This window comes from Aedes aegypti, chromosome 3, assembly GCF_002204515.2.
Source record: "Aedes aegypti strain LVP_AGWG chromosome 3, AaegL5.0 Primary Assembly, whole genome shotgun sequence".
Lineage (NCBI taxonomy): Eukaryota > Metazoa > Arthropoda > Insecta > Diptera > Culicidae > Aedes > Aedes aegypti.
Window position 1 is genome coordinate 173,476,940 of NC_035109.1, and position 18,248 is coordinate 173,495,187.

At 41.2% G+C, this 18,248-nt stretch overlaps 1 protein-coding gene and 1 long non-coding RNA gene across 3 annotated transcripts in view; both read left to right on the forward strand.

Annotated features, from left to right (window-relative positions):
- LOC5567164 (protein TANC2) overlaps nt 1-18,248 on the forward strand; it is a 441,714-nt gene that overhangs the window by 40,086 nt on the left and 383,380 nt on the right. For both annotated transcript variants that reach the window (XM_021853064.1, XM_021853065.1), the window contains exon 2: nt 125-1,090. In XM_021853064.1, coding sequence (XP_021708756.1) covers nt 125-1,090 — 966 coding nt within the window. The remainder of the gene's footprint in view (nt 1-124; nt 1,091-18,248) is intronic.
- On the forward strand, nt 12,546-12,772 carry LOC110679105. The gene is made up of 2 exons (XR_002502211.1): nt 12,546-12,603; nt 12,671-12,772. It is a non-coding gene; the product is annotated as an uncharacterized LOC110679105 (long non-coding RNA).

Sequence of the window (18,248 nt, forward strand, 5' to 3'; positions counted from 1 at the left end):
TAGATAGATAATCTCCTTTCAGTATCACTTTAAAATAAAATGTAATGTATCTATCCTGTACGTTTAGCCAACTACTACTAATTTTGAATTTACTAATATCTTCACTTGATTCTTTTTATTGCAGTACACTCAACAATAATCATGGATGACTCAATGGAAAAACTTCTCAATGATTCAATGATCTCCACCATGTCGACGAATACGGATGACCTAGGTCCGTCTGGGGTGGACAACCTGAATTACACTCCCAGCAACCCGGATAATCCGGAATACGCCACAATTAACAAAGACAGAATGGTGCCTGATTTCCTGATTGGTGTTTGCAGTCGACCGGTGGCTCCGAGATCAGCCAGACCAGTATCGATGTATGAACCTTGGATTGAAACCAACGCATTTTCGTCTCTGCCGGTGGATTCGATGTATCGTAAGCCGACGAGAGTGGTAGACATCGATTTCGAAAAGGAGCTCCCCTCCCAAAAGACCAGTTGGGAAGCTGAGGATGCTGACGATTTCATTACAACCCTGGACGAATCTGCTATTCTGGACATCGAGTCGTACGAAGACTTCAATCAAATCTACACTCAGCCGAATCAGAAGCTGATAGTTGCTGCTGATATTCATCGGCGTACAGAGCTAGATGACGACCGGAAGTACGAAGAGATAGAAATTTACGCGACTGTTAAGAAGAAACCACGCGACAAGACAGTGCACCAGAGCCAGTCGTTAGACTGTCAAGTGATGATCACATCCGGCGGGCCGATGGAAAAGTTACCGAAAATTATGACGACCTCTTGCTACGGGGAACTAAACCAGATGCAAACGAGTGGCACGTGGCACGACCCTAGTTTGATAGTGAAAAGCAACGAAAATCTTTTGGACACACGTCCTTGCATGACCAGCAATAACAATTCGATGAACAACTCCATCGTGGATGGATTTTCCTCGATGGCCAGTTCAACTTACGAACCGCATTCAATGAACTCGTCGATCGAAGTGGTGAAATATTCTACCAATGAAAAAACGCGCGTCAAGTGGTGGGACGAGTTTACCGAAGAAACAGAAGCCGAACTGAAGGAAATCGCTGACAAAGGTGAGTTTTTTTTTCGGGGGGTTTACTTTGCAAACGTTATACTTTAAGTGGGGCTGATCGGTTGGCATTTGTTTTTGTATAATGATGTTTTTACGATCAACCACCATAGGAGTGCGCCGAATTTGGGGGGGGGGGGGGGGGGTAGGGGTTTAATTATAACGTTTCATACAAGTCTGATTTATTGTAATTGAGTTTTTTTTTTTCATTTACTTGTAACATTCCAAAAAATATTACTCTTTTTCAATTACTTTATTCATTTCTTATATCTAGGTGTTCTGTACGGTTTTGACTCATATTCCGAACACTTAAGGCCAACAGTGACTTCAAATGCATTTGAAAGGCATAAATTAGCTGATATTTGTGAACATTTCAATGTCTTTATCACGTCCACCTGTTAGCTGTAGGGTGTGCTGATAAAACTGTTTATTCAAACCTGTTTAGTATTATTTTTACGTAAAAGTATGAATCAACATTTTGATTCAAATGCCGAACACTGTGTTCATTCTGTCTCATATTCCGAACACCTTGATTCAAATTCCGAACAGGATGAATAAATCTTATTCAAATAATTTCGCAAATAAATTTATCTGAGCATGTTTTACTGGTCTCGAATTAGAAAATCATCACTACTCCCAAGTTAGAAAAAAAATGGAAGACGTTTAAATTGAATTGCAATTGACTGCCGTTTTCAGGTAATTGGATGGCATATTTCAGCGGAACATGTCAACCAAATCGCCATACAAAAATCAAGTGTTCGGAATATGAGTCTGTTCGGAATTTGAGACAAGACGGTATTAGACAACCACGGTGCCCGAATGAACCTTTATTATGCAAAGAAAAATTGTCCATCAAATCTGAGTACAGGGCTCGATTCCTGAGGTCATTCTGCACCTCAGGGACAATTAAAAAGAAATCATTAGGAGGAATCTTATGAAATCTTGATTTGAAGTTTTTGACTGAAAATTTCAATATAATTTATATTAAAATTACAATATAGCATCGAAAAACCTAAAAAAAATCGCTCAAAATGTTGGCCAAACTGTTCTTAACTAGTATACAATTGTTAGAGATGTTCTGATTATAAATATTTGCAACTGATTTAACATACCAGTGTGGTTTTATATGGCTTAAATCAGTAAGCTTAGTTAAATTGATATCTTATTTTCTTATTTATGACTTATTCACCGTAATCCGTGAATTTAACCGTAATCTCAACAGCTGAACAGTTTAGTAAAATAAAACATCGTAATTCCGTCGAAAATCAACGGATGCCGGTTAAAGATTACGGTACTCCGTTAATTCATTTCATCGAACTTTTCAGCTGTTGAGATTACGGTGAAATTCACAGATTCCTGTAAAATAATTTAAGTGTGTAATTATTTATTTACCGCTTATTTTCCGACTTTCGCACTAAGTGACCAGCCCACTGAAATCTGCCGTATTTATTTTTCTTAATTATATTAGCTTCGTTGTACATCTGGTACTACTCTTGATGTATACGTCAAGTTTTCCTCCGAGTATTGTCTTCAGTACTTTACGCTTAAATTAACGTATTTTCTTCTCAGCCATAACAGGATTATAAATTCTTGTGGAACATCATTGTCGCATGTCAAAAGTGTTCCAAGATTAACATAGTCTTCAACAACTTCGAACAAATCCCCAATAAGTACTACCAAAGCTTCAACATCATTAGGACTCTAACATACTATATCTGCTACCATGTACTTTGTTCTTATAGATTTTATTGTCATCTGTTTATTGAATTGAAGGTCGCGTTCGACTCAGTGATGAAAATCTATCAATTTAACATTAAAGTTGATTAAGCTTATTGAGATTATTAGGTTGATTGAGATATATACAATCAAGTGTAAGGATTGTATACGACGTGTAAATTTCGTTTGTGATCTAACGTGGATGCATTTGTTTGTATAGTTTTCTTCCCAAAAAGATTGCTTCATTTATTGTATCGATGTTTCTGTAGTTGAATATCTCGTCATTATAAAATATCACTAAGGTGACTCGCCATTTCATCCTACCCCGCTGTACCTTACACCATTGCAATCTGTTGTATATACTTGCAGGCGATGATATGATGAAAACGTACATGGTTGCATGTAGAGAAAGAAGCAGGTTCAGTTATGATGTAGATGAGGCAGTGCTTGATGAAGATAAAATTGTCGAAGAGCCTTGGAAAACTTGTGACATGTGACAATTATGTCTCCCGTGCAGTAAAAACAATTATTCTGGCTACGGTAATTACCTTTTACGGATTACGTAACCAGCTTAGGGACCCGCAACTTGCAAAAGCGAATTACATTTCTACACTGTTGCTTAATAAATGCTTATCTGACCTCATCGATCCTCTCTATTGTTCTTCTTCTTTCTGGCGTTACGTCCCCTCTGGGACAGAGCCTGCTTCTCAGCTTAGTGTTCTTATGAGCACTTCCACAGTTATTCACTGAGAGCTTTTTTTTCTGTTCGGATGCGCCACTGCGACCAGTGTTTAGATCTATTGTGGCGTTACCCGTATCCTTAGTGTATAGTGCATGTCGCATTACTCCATTTCCATTGATAGGTAATGAAGCATCGATTTCTGTACAGTTCTTGTTTTGATTCCTCAGATATTGATACAAATCGACTATGATGAAAAGGTCCCGCTATTTACACCCTTCATAGAAATTTACATCTCAGCGAAGGCGCGCTCCTTAGCAAACATAATTGATTAAATTTCTGAGGAACCAAATCGGTACTACTGATATTTGACCATGCAACGGAACTCTAGTCACATCTTTGTTTCGCTTTTAGTTTAGTCCCTGAAAAATACTAGAAAAAAAGGGGCTTTATGCTAGCAGCAAAACCGAATCAAGCTAGAAAATTTGATTAGTAATCAGAATTCACGTGAGTCCTTGAATTACCAGTACTTACAGTCCTTGTTGAGTTAATACTCATGATTGTTATCCTGGCTTCAAGTGTAGTCTCGGGACTGACCAACTCCGAGTCTTTAACCATCTGCTAGGTAAAATAGATTAATTTTCAGAAACTGTTGCCAGTAACAAGGACTTTGTACCGCGAATCCTTGAATTACCAGAACATATTACCCTAGTCCGACAAACAAGATGAAACTAGGGTTCAAATTGGTAGATCTTACTCCGTAACGCACCACGAAAAGGTGATCTACCCACGTTACGGGTACACTAAGAGCTTACTATGCCAATGACCATTTTTGCATTTGTATATCGTGTGGCAGGTACGAAGATACTCTATGCCCTGGGAAGTCGAGAAAATTTCCAACTCGAAAAGATCCTCGACCGGTGGGATTCGAACCCACGACCCTCAGCTTGGTCATGCTGAATAGCTGCGCGTTTACCGCTACAACTATCTCTCTATTGTTATTTAGTATCAAATAAAAAAAAGTACATGAAACTTGGATAGTACTTATTGGGGATTTGTATGAAATTGTTGTAAACGTTGTTAATCTTGGAACACTTGGAACACGACATGTGACAATGATGTTCCCCGTGTAGTTAAAATCATATTGTGGCTGAGAACATAAAGCGTTAAATTTCACGTTAAGTTCTGAGGACTTGACGTATACATTGAGAGTAGTACCAGATGTACAAAGAAGTTAAAATTATTATTATAAAATAAATATGGCAGACTTCAGTGGGCTGGTCACTTAGTGTGAGAGTCGAAAAACAAGCTGTAAATAAATAATATTTAGCATTGAAAGCTTCACTTTTATCGATCATAAAATCAACGTTATATTGAAATATATTTTTTAGATATTGTTGGGTACTCAAACTCTCAATACACTCAGGAGGGAAATCGTCACACTTACCTCGTGATCGAGCCACCAACAGCCGTGCACATCACAGCCACAAGCAGTCCGACGCAGACGAGATTGCCGACAACCGTGCACGTCACGATCACCAGCGCAGGAAACACACCACCAGCAGCCGTGCAAGCCACAGCCACCAACGGAATGCCGACAACCGCACACGTTGCGGTCACCAGCACAGGAACACTCCGACGAAGGACCACGGCAAGGATGCCGAAAACACGTTCACACTTCCAGCTTTGTGCCTCACACTTTCCAATTTCGGGTCGTGATCGCTTGCTCGTTTTTGATGTTGTCGCGGGAATGGTTTTATTAAGACTGAATGCATATTGAAACAATGAATGTGCTTATATATTTTTCTCTACAGCTGTAACAGCCAACCAAGTTGAAGCCCAAGCTCCGCCCATTCGATGCACAAGTTGGTGGAAACCGTCTCGTTGCGTTATTCGCTGGTATAAGATGGGCTGGTTTGGATGGATTGCTTGCATAGCTTATTCTGCACGCGTAGGGCGCGTACATACTCCCGCCGGTTGGAATGCAATTCCAAAAGCGGAAATCCTCTGCTCGTCGTTATCGATGATGGGTAAGGGCGCTAACTTTCGGACGGAACGACGAAAAACACCCACGGAAGTCTTCACGTCGGCGACTCGGATCACTTTGTCTTTCCCCGGGTAAAGTGCAACGATTTTTCCCAGCCTCCAAGATTGAACCGGTAAATTGTCCTCCATCAGTAGCACAATGGTACCCATTTTCACATTAACTTCACTTTTCGTCCATTTTGCCCTTGATTGAAGCGATGACAAATAGTCTCTTGACCACTTAGCCCAAAACTGTTCACGCAAATGGTTCATATACTGATGACGGGATAAACGGTTCACTGGTATTCCGGTATACGATGGCTTCACAATCGGCTCCAATGGTCTTCCAATCATCAAATGAGCAGGAGTTATTGGAAGTGGATCGTTTGGGTCGTCAGACATTGAATACAACGGCCTCGAGTTCACAACGGCTTCAATGTGAGTTAGAACCGTTCCAAACTCCTCAAACGTCAAAATCGCGTTTCCCAAAGTTCGATGTAGGTGGGACTTGATAACCTTGACACCTGCTTCCCATAAACCCCCAAAGTTTGGGGATCTTGGCGGAATGAATTCCCACTCTATGTCACGTTTGAGCAGGAAATCGTCGATCTTTGCCTTCTCGGTTTCATCACGGAACATCAAGAACAGCTGGTGGAGCTCCTTGGATGCGCCGACAAAATTGGTCGCGTTATCTGACATCATTTTGCGCACCAGTCCACGTCGGTTGACAAAACGATCTAAGGCTGAAAGGAAAGCTTCGGTTGTCAAATCCGAAACTAACTCGAGGTGGATAGATTTCGTCGCAAGGCACACAAAAAGAGCGATGTATGCCTTGATTTGCTTCGGCTTGTATCTGCCTTCTTTCACTGTTACCGGACCGGCGTAATCTACACCGGTGAATTCGAACGCTGCTGCTGAATTCACACGTTCTTCCGGTAGATTTCCCATTAAGGGTTGAACATCTCGTGGCTTAGTCCGGAAGCATTTTACGCAGCTGCGTGTCACCTTTCGAATGGCGGATCGAGCGTTGACCAGCCAATACTTCTGCCTTATTGCTGCCAGTAGACCGGATGGTCCTTCATGAAGTCTGTCCTCGTGGTACTGACGAATCAGCATCTCGGTCACTCGATGATCTTTTGGAAGTAACAACTGGTGCTTGGCGTCAAATGGTAACTTGGAGTTCTGTAGACGCCCGCCAACGCGCAAGAAACCTTCTTCATCCAAAAATGGTTGCAGATTCGCAAGCTGTTTCGGCAATTCCTTGCGCTGAACACACTGGATCTCTTGCCTTAACTCACTTTTCTGCAAAACTCTCACTATATACTGCATTGCCTTTCGCATATCGTGCACGGAAACGTAACGGAAATTGATGCGGTCCTCCTTTTTCACACGTACCAGTCGAGTAAATCGCACCACTTGTGCCAGTACACGTTGCAGTTTGAAAAACGTGCCACATCGGTCGAACACTGGCTCTTCTTCTACCTCGTTTGCTGGATTACACACTTGCACTTCCTTCATTTCCGGTAATTCTTCATCCTTGATCGCTGGAGTCTCCTGGATCTCGTAATCGTCAGCTTGCAGAAATAGTGGGCCGTTCCACCAAATTTCGGAACAACTCAACACTCTTGGGTAACATCCTCTGGACACCAGGTCTGCCGGATTACTCTCCGACCTGACATATTTCCACTCATAGTCACTGGTCAGTTTGTTGATCTCTGTTACTCGGTTTCTGACGTAGATTTGAAGTTGTTCGGGACTCTTCTTTATCCATGCCAGAACAATCTGGCTATCAGACCACAATCGGATATCGTCGACTTCGAGTTTCAATATAGGCAACACTACGCTGATTAGTCTGGCCAGAACGACAGCGGCACACAACTCCAGTCTGGGCATGGTGAGACGACGCAATGGAGCAATCCTCGATTTACTGCACAACAATCTAACAGAGACTTCTCCATTCTCTTGGACACAGCGCAGATAAAGACATGCACCGTAGGCAGTACCTGAGGCATCACAAAAACCGTGGATCTCAATACGATGCGCTCCAGGAATCACAACACATCTCGGCACTTGAATCTCGTTGAGCTGCACAAGTGACTGATAAAAGGTCATCCACCTATTTAACAACTCGTTCTCAAGTTTCTCGTCCCAGTCCAAACCATCTGCCCATAGCTGCTGCATGATAGACTTGGCCAACACAATTACCGGCGATATCAGGCCGAGAGGGTCGAAAAGCCTTGCTATTTGAGAGAGGACATTCCTTTTCGTTACCTGCTCGTCGGGTTGTATCGATTCCGGACTTCTCCAGAACAAAAACTTATCACTTTTGGGATTCCTCAAAACACCAAGGGCTCGAATAGTTTCGTTGGCACCAGACTCCTCAATACGAACTAGCTTCTCTCGATCCTCATCCGGAATTCCTTCAAGCACCTCATCATCGTTTGAACACCACTTTCGGATGGGGAATTTGCCTTTCATCAGAAGATCCGCAATATCGCATCGCAGCTGCCTTGTGGATTCTAATGTTGAAGAGCCACTCAGAATGTCATCCATATAACAATCTTCTAGTATGGCCTCTGCAGCTTCAGGAAAATTGGTCATTTCGTCTCTCGCTAGTTGAATCATGGACCTCACTGCAAGGAAGGATGCTGGTGCCGTCCCGTAGGTCACTGTCGATAACTCCATTACTCGTATCGGTTCCGTTGGATTGTCACGCCAGAAGATGCGCTGGTAGTGCGTCTGGCTTGGATCGATCTTCACTTGCCTATACATTTTCTCAACGTCTGCTGAAAATGCATAGAGATGCTTTCGGAATCGCAGTACGATGGAAAATAGATCACTCTGGATTTTGGGGCCAATCATCAACACATCGTTAAGGGATAGCCCGTTAGACTTCGCCTTGCCATCGAACACAACACGTAACTTTGTGCTGGAACTCGAAGGTTTGAGTACAGCATGATGTGGAAAATAATAATTCTGTTGAGAAGGGTGATCATCTTCCTCACGAATCTCATGGCAATGACCAAGACCTTCGTATTCCTTCATGAATGCTTGGTACATCTGCTTCGTCTCTGGTTGGTTGGCTAGACGCTTCTCGCTTGCTAGAAATCTCTTCATTGCTAATGGTCGAGAGTTTCCTAGCTGATTGACAGACTCGCGGAACGGTAGCTGAACCACGAATCGGCCATCCACATCTCGTCGATATGTTTTACGGAAATGATCTTCAATCTCCTGCTCTTCACTCGTTGGCACTTTCACTTCTGGAAGTTCTTCTTGCTCAAAAAATCTCTGGATACTTTTCAGTAACGGGTCCTCACTTGTGGCACACAACACGTTAACAGCCTCATCGCCGGACTCCTCAAACGCACCGGCGATAACCCATCCAAACTGGGTCTCATAAAGTGAAGGTAGTTCTTCCGAAAGTTTCAGTTGTGCTTGCTTCAGGATACGGAAAAATAGCTCGGCACCAATCAACAAATCCACATCTCTCGGTTCGTTGAAATTGGGATCGGCCAACACAATGCCAGTCGGAAATTTCCACTCAGAAACGTTTACCGGAACGGATGGGATCCGTCCAGTCACCTTCGTTGTCACTAAACAGTCCAAGTCTCCTTCAAAGTTGGCGTAGTCGGAAAATAGCTTCAGAATCACACGATGGCGGATTTGAGATTTGGCACCACCTACTCCTACAACTGGTACATTGGCGGGGTACTTAGGCAGCCCTAGCAGTTTAACAGCAGCCTCGGATACTAGGTTGACCTGGGACCCAGAATCGAGAAGGGCACGCAGCTTGAACACCTTTCCACTCTTTGAAGCTACGTTCACCAACGCCGTCATCAGGAACACATGCTTTGCTCGACGCTGAACACTGGAACACGCTGTAGACACAGGTTCCTCGGGAACAGCAGACGCTACTGCCGTCTTCACTTCTGGTTGCTGAGACGATACATTCAAATTCTGCGGAATCGGTACTGGTTGGGGCACTTGCTCGAAATGCAGCATGGAATGATGCCTTTTGGAACACTTCGAGCATGACTTATCCGAAGGACAAGCCTTGATTTGATGGCCTTTCCGGAGACAGTTGAAACACAGCCCGGATTGCTTCACTTTGGTAACACGCTGATCAACACTCATACTCAAGAAGGACGGACACTTATAGTTGCAGTGCTGGCCTTGGCATATCTCACACATGTTCTCCACTGGAGTCGAAGTTGCAGGATGGGACGATCTAGGCGAAAAGCTGGTCTTCGCCATCACAGGTGGTTTGGCGATAACTTTGGAAGAAGGCATCTTGTCGATTTCACACCTCTCAAGGACTTGGCAGTAACTTCTGAGGAACTTCATGGTCTCGTCAAGGTCAGGCAGTTCTCCATGATCCATGGTTAGCTCCCACTGCTTCCGCGTTTCACCATCAAGACACATGGACAAAATCTTCACCACTATCAAGCCAGCTGTTCCGCTGACTTCTTGTTCCAAAAACCGCAATCCTTCCACATGACGATTGCAGGTATCGACGAGGTCTCTCAGCTCCTTGTAGCTCTGCTTGGCAATCGGTTTCATCGACAACAGCCCGGAAATATGGGTGTCGATAATCACTCGTGGGTTCTCGAAACGATCTTCCAGCAACTGCCATGCTTGCTCGTAATTGTTGTTGTTGATGATCTTCGCATCAAGAATGCCGGAAGCTTCACCAATCAACGCTTTATCCAGGTACTGCAGCTTGGTTGCGTCGGAGTCACCACATTTTCCAACCAAATCGTTGAAAAGGGCTTTGAATTTCGGCCAACCTTCGTACTTCCCATCAAAAGTTGGGATCGGGGTTCTGAGAGGTTGTTGCGTCACAATCACTTGGGGAACTCGATTGTTGGCGGGTTCGGCACGGAAGTAATCCACTAGCCGATTAAGCTTCACTAGCGCGTCAGTATGCAGCTCATCAAACTCCTCTAGCTTCTCATCTTGTTCTGCTACGCTCACATTCGGACACTGAGCCATGATCGAATCATGCTTCGCCGAATACTCCGAATAATGCAACTCCAACTTCTTCTCAAAAGCTTTCAACTGGGAGGCACTCGTCGTTTCGGGATGCTCGATAGCTTCGTTCAGCTTCTGAACGATCATCGTCACACGCGCTTTCACTTGTCCACGCTGGTGGATCAACTGCTTCAGGTTTTCCATGGTCACACTATCACTGTTTCACACTTTCACAGGGCTATTTCGCTTCTATCACTTCACTTTAGTTCATTCACAGAGGGCTCTTACTTTTCACTACACTTGGGTACCACTGTACTATGATTCACTATTGACAAGAGCGCGCTTGACAAAGGTCTCAATGGGAGGGCTCACGAATGTTCGCGAATGACACAACTCTCTTAATTCAGTTCGAAAGGGTCACGAATTTATCACGGTAGGAGGAACACAGTCTCGTAATGGAGGGAAACACTTTCTTAGTCTCGAATGGACGTATCACTGATTATTATCCGGTTCGATTCGGACCAAATGTTGGGTACTCAAACTCTCAATACACTCAGGAGGGAAATCGTCACACTTACCTCGTGATCGAGCCACCAACAGCCGTGCACATCACAGCCACAAGCAGTCCGACGCAGACGAGATTGCCGACAACCGTGCACGTCACGATCACCAGCGCAGGAAACACACCACCAGCAGCCGTGCAAGCCACAGCCACCAACGGAATGCCGACAACCGCACACGTTGCGGTCACCAGCACAGGAACACTCCGACGAAGGACCACGGCAAGGATGCCGAAAACACGTTCACACTTCCAGCTTTGTGCCTCACACTTTCCAATTTCGGGTCGTGATCGCTTGCTCGTTTTTGATGTTGTCGCGGGAATGGTTTTATTAAGACTGAATGCATATTGAAACAATGAATGTGCTTATATATTTTTCTCTACAGCTGTAACAGCCAACCAAGTTGAAGCCCAAGCTCCGCCCATTCGATGCACAAGTTGGTGGAAACCATCTCGTTGCGTTATTCGCTGGTATAAGATGGGCTGGTTTGGATGGATTGCTTGCATAGCTTATTCTGCACGCGTAGGGCGCGTACAGATATCATTCCATTAAACTAAGCTTACTGGTTTAAGCCATATAAAAACATACTCAAACCACTGTTATATGCAAACTCAGTTGCAAATATTTATAATTATAACAACTCTTCCAATAATATCCTAGTTAAAAACAGTTTGGCTAACTTTTTGAGCGATTTTTTTAAGGATTTTTCGGAGTTATTGTGTAATTTTAATATAAATTATATTGAAATTTTCAGTCAAAAATTTCATATCAAGATTTCTCGAGTTTCCTCCTAGGGATTTTTTTAAAAATTGTCCCAGAGTTGCAAAATGACCTCAGGAATCGAGCCTTGTACTCAGATTTGATGAACAATTTTTTTGCATAATAACGGTCTATCGGGGCACCGTGACAACACTATCATCCTAATTCGATAAAACTAAATTAAGCTTTTGTTTCACATTTTGCTAACGCTTCCAATTAACTAAACCTAACTTATATTTAATATTATATATTGGCTTTTCTCGGTGACAACAGACAATAACAGCATATTTTGCGTTACGCGTTTCGGCTTACTTCACTTCAGCCCTCATCAGACGCCTAAAATTACATTTATTAAACAGTTACAATTTACAAAGAACATTTCAATTTTCACATAAACACTTACAACATGCTGAACGCAACCTTACAGCTTGGTCTGTCACTACTATACTAATGGTTTTCCCAAAACCCCAATTAACGAGCGCACCTTGCTCATCACCCAGTTTCATTTTCGTCAATGTTTCCTCTCTCAGTCGTCCGTGTATGTGGCTCTCCACGCAGTCTCGCCAATAGACCATTGTACGTGGAGTTGCACGTAAACCTGCAACGTGAGTGCGGTAATTTCAACTCCACGTACAATGGTCTATTGGCGAGACTGCGTGGAGAGCCACATACACGGACGACTGAGAGAGGAAACATTGACGAAAATGAAACTGGGTGATGAGCAAGGTGCGCTCGTTAATTGGGGTTTTGGGAAAACCATTAGTATAGTAGTGACAGACCAAGCTGTAAGGTTGCGTTCAGCATGTTGTAAGTGTTTATGTGAAAATTGAAATGTTCTTTGTAAATTGTAACTGTTTAATAAATGTAATTTTAGGCGTCTGATGAGGGCTGAAGTGAAGTAAGCCGAAACGCGTAACGCAAAATATGCTGTTTTTGTCTGTTGTCACCGAGAAAAGCCAATATATAATATTAAATAGAAGTTCACGGTGATCAATTCAACCAATAAACCTAACTTAATCTTAATATATAACGCATTAATCGTGGCAATAGAAGGTTGTAATGATTTTTACCTGAAATTATTAATTAGGGAGGAAGCTTCAGAATCATTTTCAAAATTTTGTGTTGAATCCTCTGCAGAGCTTTCTTCCTGGTATCACAACAGCTACACGGAAAAAAATCCGTTGCCGGATTCATGAACAAAAAGTCATGATTTCATAAAATTGTATGTTTCATGATATCATGACTAAAAGTCATGAAATCGTGACTATTATGCAAGAATTCGTATGCTCAGGGCGTTACACAAATCTAACTGTCACTTTCTTCACCTTATGTCGTTTTCGTTTTTAGGAACTGGGTCGGTGATCAACACATAAACAAACAAACGTCAAGCAAATTGTAGTTCGGTCGAACCTGAATCGGGTTGGGGTTGAAACTGTGATTCAGAACGGGTTGCGCCAGTTCCAACCTGGGTTCAAAAACGAATTCGACATTAGTTAACGTGTCTCATGGCGATCGGTGATTTATTCTTGTGAAATAATAAAAAAAAGTTTTGTTTTTGAAAAAGTTTCAATTCTTCGGAACCTTGTCATCATATCGATGGCATTCTTGATGAAATTCTCGTGAGTTCCCACATTGTTTCACGACACAATCAATGTACTTACTTAATCTTGACTTTACAGAACCGGGCAATGTTTGACTTTGAGCGAAGATTTTGCTTGACAATCTCGTCGGCGATTTTTACTGTTCGGAAGCGATGCATTCCCGACGTCCTATAACAGAGCAGGTCACAAAAGGCCTTCGGCAGCCGGATGTTCCAGTTCTGCTTTCCACATCCGCAGAGTTGTTAAGGAGTGTTCCATGACTCAGGCAATCCACCAGCCCAGGGACCATTTACCAATTCAATTGATGCTCGAAACAACATTTTGCGTACAAACCTAGCCACCGAATGTTCGTGTTCCAGCTAAAGATGTCACACTCGTTAGGTTGACATTTGTGGAAAGTTTTCACGGTTTATTACGAAATTATCGGCACAAAAGCAGTAACAATTTTAATGTTCATTTTATTTGTTTACCAATGGCAAATATAAACTGGGATCTTAATTGACGTATAATGTTTCGTTTTCATGAACTGAGTTCATGATTCAGGGATCCTGCTTCATGATTTATTGACTCAACTTGCCACTTTTCGGCACCAAAATTGGAATCATAAATGACAGGCATCTGAAAACATGGAAAGTGCTTATGTTTTCATGACCTGTGTTCATGATATCAGATTCTGCTTCATGATTTCATGACCGAAATTGTCACTTTTCGTATCAAAAATAGGAATCATAAATGACAGATGACTAAATCCATGAATAGTGCTTATGTTTCCATGAATTTTATTCATGGTTCCAGCATACATGCTTCATGGTTTGAGGATTTTAATGGCCATTTTTCTTCGCTAAAAATTGAAATCGTAACGTACAGCCGGCGATAAGGTAAAATGCTTCATGATTTCATGACTTTAGGTCATGGTGTATTTTCATAACATGAAAACACACTTTCCTCCCGAAATCATGACTCTTTCTCCTGTTTTAGAGTGCCGCATTTTTACCCGTGTAGTAAATATTGCTACAGCACACAACATAGCTGACCTGAAAATTTGTTTAAATATTAAAAGCTTATTCTTAAGACAAAGTTTTGATTTTCTACTAATAAGGGGATAGAGACATTTAACATATGTGTTACATTTGGCTTGAATGCCCTCAATGTGATTTTTGAAAGTTTAATTTTTTATCTAGCATGAGCCCTAGATACTTAACTTCATCTGATCAAACCCCTCTCATCGTGACAGCATGTCTACTTAAAGGTTTCAAATAAAGAGCTTTTGGTTTATGTGGGATTATTATTAATTGAGTTCTGGGAGCACTAGGAGAAATCTTCCATTTTTGCAAGTATGAAGAAAAATTATCCAAACTTTTTTGCAATCGACTACAGATGACACGCAGGTTTCGTCCTCTGGCGGAGAGGCCTGTGTCATCCGCAAACAAAGATTTTTGACATCCCTGGGGTAACTCAGGTAAGTCAGATGTGAAAATATTGTATAATATTGGTCCCAAAATGCTGCCTTGAGAAACACCAGCTCTTACAGGAAGTCTTTCAGACCTAAAGTTCTGATAATTAACCTAAAGTGTACGATTTGACAGATAACTTTGAATTATTCTAACAATGTATGTTAGAAAATTAAAGTTTTTTTTTAAATTTTACAATCAAGCCTTCATGCCAAACACTGTCGAATGCTTTTTCTATGTATAGAAGAGCAAGACCGGTAGAATAGCCTTCAGATTTGTTGGAACGGATCAAATTTGTTACACATAAAAGTTGATGAGTGGTCGAATGACCATGGCGGAATCCGAACTGTTCATTGGCAAAAATTGAATTTTCGTTAATGTGGGTCATCATTCTTTTCAAAATAACCTTTTCAAAAAGTTTACTGATGGAGGAAAGCAAACTTGGACGATAGCTAGAAGCTTCTGCAGGATTTTTGTCTGGTTTTAAAATTAGTACAACCTTAGCATTTTTTCATTTGTCAGGAAAATGTGCTAATTGAAAACATTTGTTGTATATATCAACTAAAAATGATGAGCTACTTTCTGGAAGTTTCTTGATGAGGATGTAGAAAATTCCATCATCGCCAGGAGTTTCCATATTTTTGACTTTTTCAATAATAGTTCTCTTCTTCCAAATCACTCTTCCATGAATTTTCGAAAATAATTTGTTTTCCTCTCTCAATGCCTGGCTTCTGAGGTTTTTAAAAAATTTAGATAATTTCCAATAGGGCTTAGAGCAAGGGTTCAATTGAGAAATTTTATTTTAAAAATTGTTGTTTCTTAATTGTGAAAAACGTTTTTTGATTTCTTTCTGCAACTCCTGACATATAATTTTCATAGCAGGATCGCGAGTGCGTTGAAATTGCCTTCTCCTCACGTTTTTAAGACATATCAAGAGTTTAAGATCATCGTCTATAATCACGGATTCAAATTTTACTTCACATTTTGGAATTGCAATGCTGCTGGCAATATCAAGTTTTGTTTGAAAAGAAATGTTGACAGCTATCCATATATGTTTCATATATATTCGAAAATAATTGAAAGTGGAACTGATAGGATTGAAAATCGCTTCATGGGATATTTGAAACGTAACAGGGACATGATCTGAAACAAAATCAGCATGAGTAATCAGTTAGCTACAAAGATGACTAGAGTCGGTTGAGACCAAATCAATAGTAGATGGGTTTCTAGAAGCGGCAAAACATGAAGGGTTATCAGGGTATTGAATTGAGAAATATCCTAAAAAGCACTCATCAAATAAAATTCTGCCGTTGGAATTACTTTGTGAATTATTCCATGACCGATGATTGGCATTTAAGTCACCAATGACAAAAAAAAAAAAAAAATAACTTATTGCGAGTCAGGTTTTGCAAGTCAGTTTGGAGCAAATTAACCTGCTGCCCAGAGCCTTGAAAAGGCAAATAGCCAGCTATGAAAGTAGATTTACCAAGCTGTGCTTCTACAGAAACGCCTAAAGTTTCAAAAGCTTTGGTTTCATATGACGAAAAAAGTTTGTGTTTTATACGCCTATGAATGATGATGGCAACTCCTCTACATGCCTCTTCTAGTCGATCATTACGATAAACAAAAAAGTTTGGATCCAGGTTTCAGTGCTATATGTATTTTATTAGCTAAAATTAGAAAATTTAACAGCTTGTCCTCTTTAACATTCAAAGAACGAGCATTCCAATTCAAAATATTTAAAATTAGGGAAACGTAATCCAATAACAATTTGATTAGCAAATTTTACACCAACTTGGACTGGTTCAGTCATAGCGGTGGTTTTGAACATTTGATTCAATTGTTCAGTTAGAAAATTAAAATCCGGGGTAGACATATTACTTGAAGTAGGTACATTATCTGATGATTTTCCGTTGGGATTTTCGGTTAAGTTGGGGTTGGTTTTTTCCCTAAAGTTGGACTTATGGTTGTCCCCACAATTTGCGCATTCAAACTTCGTGGTATCATTCTTCACAGGACAGACGTCCTTAGCGTGAGAAGAACCTCCGGAAATCAGGCGTTTAGCATTCATGCGGCAATGTTTTGTACTATGACCTCACTTTTATCACAGACGGCACTGAGTGGGGGTCTGGAAATTTCCTCCAGGTTTCTGGAAATGTTCCCATGTCATATGGACATCGAACAGAAGTCTTGCTTTTTCTTAAGTTTAAATATTATTTAGTTCTTTTTTATTAAAGTGGACTAAATAATATTCTTGAGAACCCTTTCCGAAGAATGCCAGAACAAACGACTTTGAACAAAGTTCAGTTTTGTCGTCATAATTAAAAAAGATGCTTCTTCTCTTCAAGATGTTTGAGAGGAAATTCGCGATCTTTAAGAGTCTCCGGCAATACGTGACAGTCTCCTTTCTTTGCGTTTTGGAAGAAAACCTTGATTCCTCTAATGGAGTTCAAGATCTCCTGTTAAAATCCCTCAAATTCGGAACAATTGACCACGATAAGCGGCACTCTTTGCTTGAATCAAAGAGCCTGGGCTAGAGACTGCTTCAATTTCGTGTTCGGAAAATTTGTGTAGAGCATCGAACGGATTGCTCATTTCGATGCAATTATTAACATTATCCATTTCACCCTTGGAAAAAAGGGCACATTCCGGAGAAACGTTCTTTCTTCCATTCTTGCCACGCTTAGTGGCAGTTTTAAATCCCACTTTTTTTTTGGAAGGAAGTTGTGAATTCAGAGAATTCACCCTTCCTTTTGTTTGTAGTTGCAACCAAGTTTAATGAAAAAACGAAAGAAGACGTGACCTTCTAAGAGGTTTTATTTCCAAGACGGTGTCTAAGAAGGATTACCACCGCTAGCTTTCTCTAACGGGTCCAACAAAAAATCGAAGGCACGGGTCCGAACAAGTATCATAAAGGGATCAATAGTAGAAAAATAGTACTGGAAAGTACTGTATTTGTAGCACTGAAAAGTACTGTTTTGTTATTGGCACTGAAAAGTACTGTTTTTGTAACACTGAGAAGTACTGTTTTATTACTTAATTTAGTTTTAAAAAACTTCCAAGAGCAGAGAGAATTCGTGTACGCACAGCACGAAGGTAAGAAGCATAGTAATTTATCATAACCCCTCCCGTAAACATGCTTATGTCATTTGCCAAAATGCCAAACAAGTCCATCACGTTTCAATTATCGTTTCTCTCAAAGCGAACTGGCGCCGTCCTTAGCATAAAATGGGATTTGCATGACTGAATTATGATGGAACTGATTTCACGTGTCAAAATATAAATCGAAACCATCAAGTTTAGCTAATTTCCATCTCGTTTCCCATTAGGTTCAATGCATGAGCTAGATTTTAGAAGTACTCGAAGGCACTTGATCTATGTGCGCTTTGATCGAGCAATT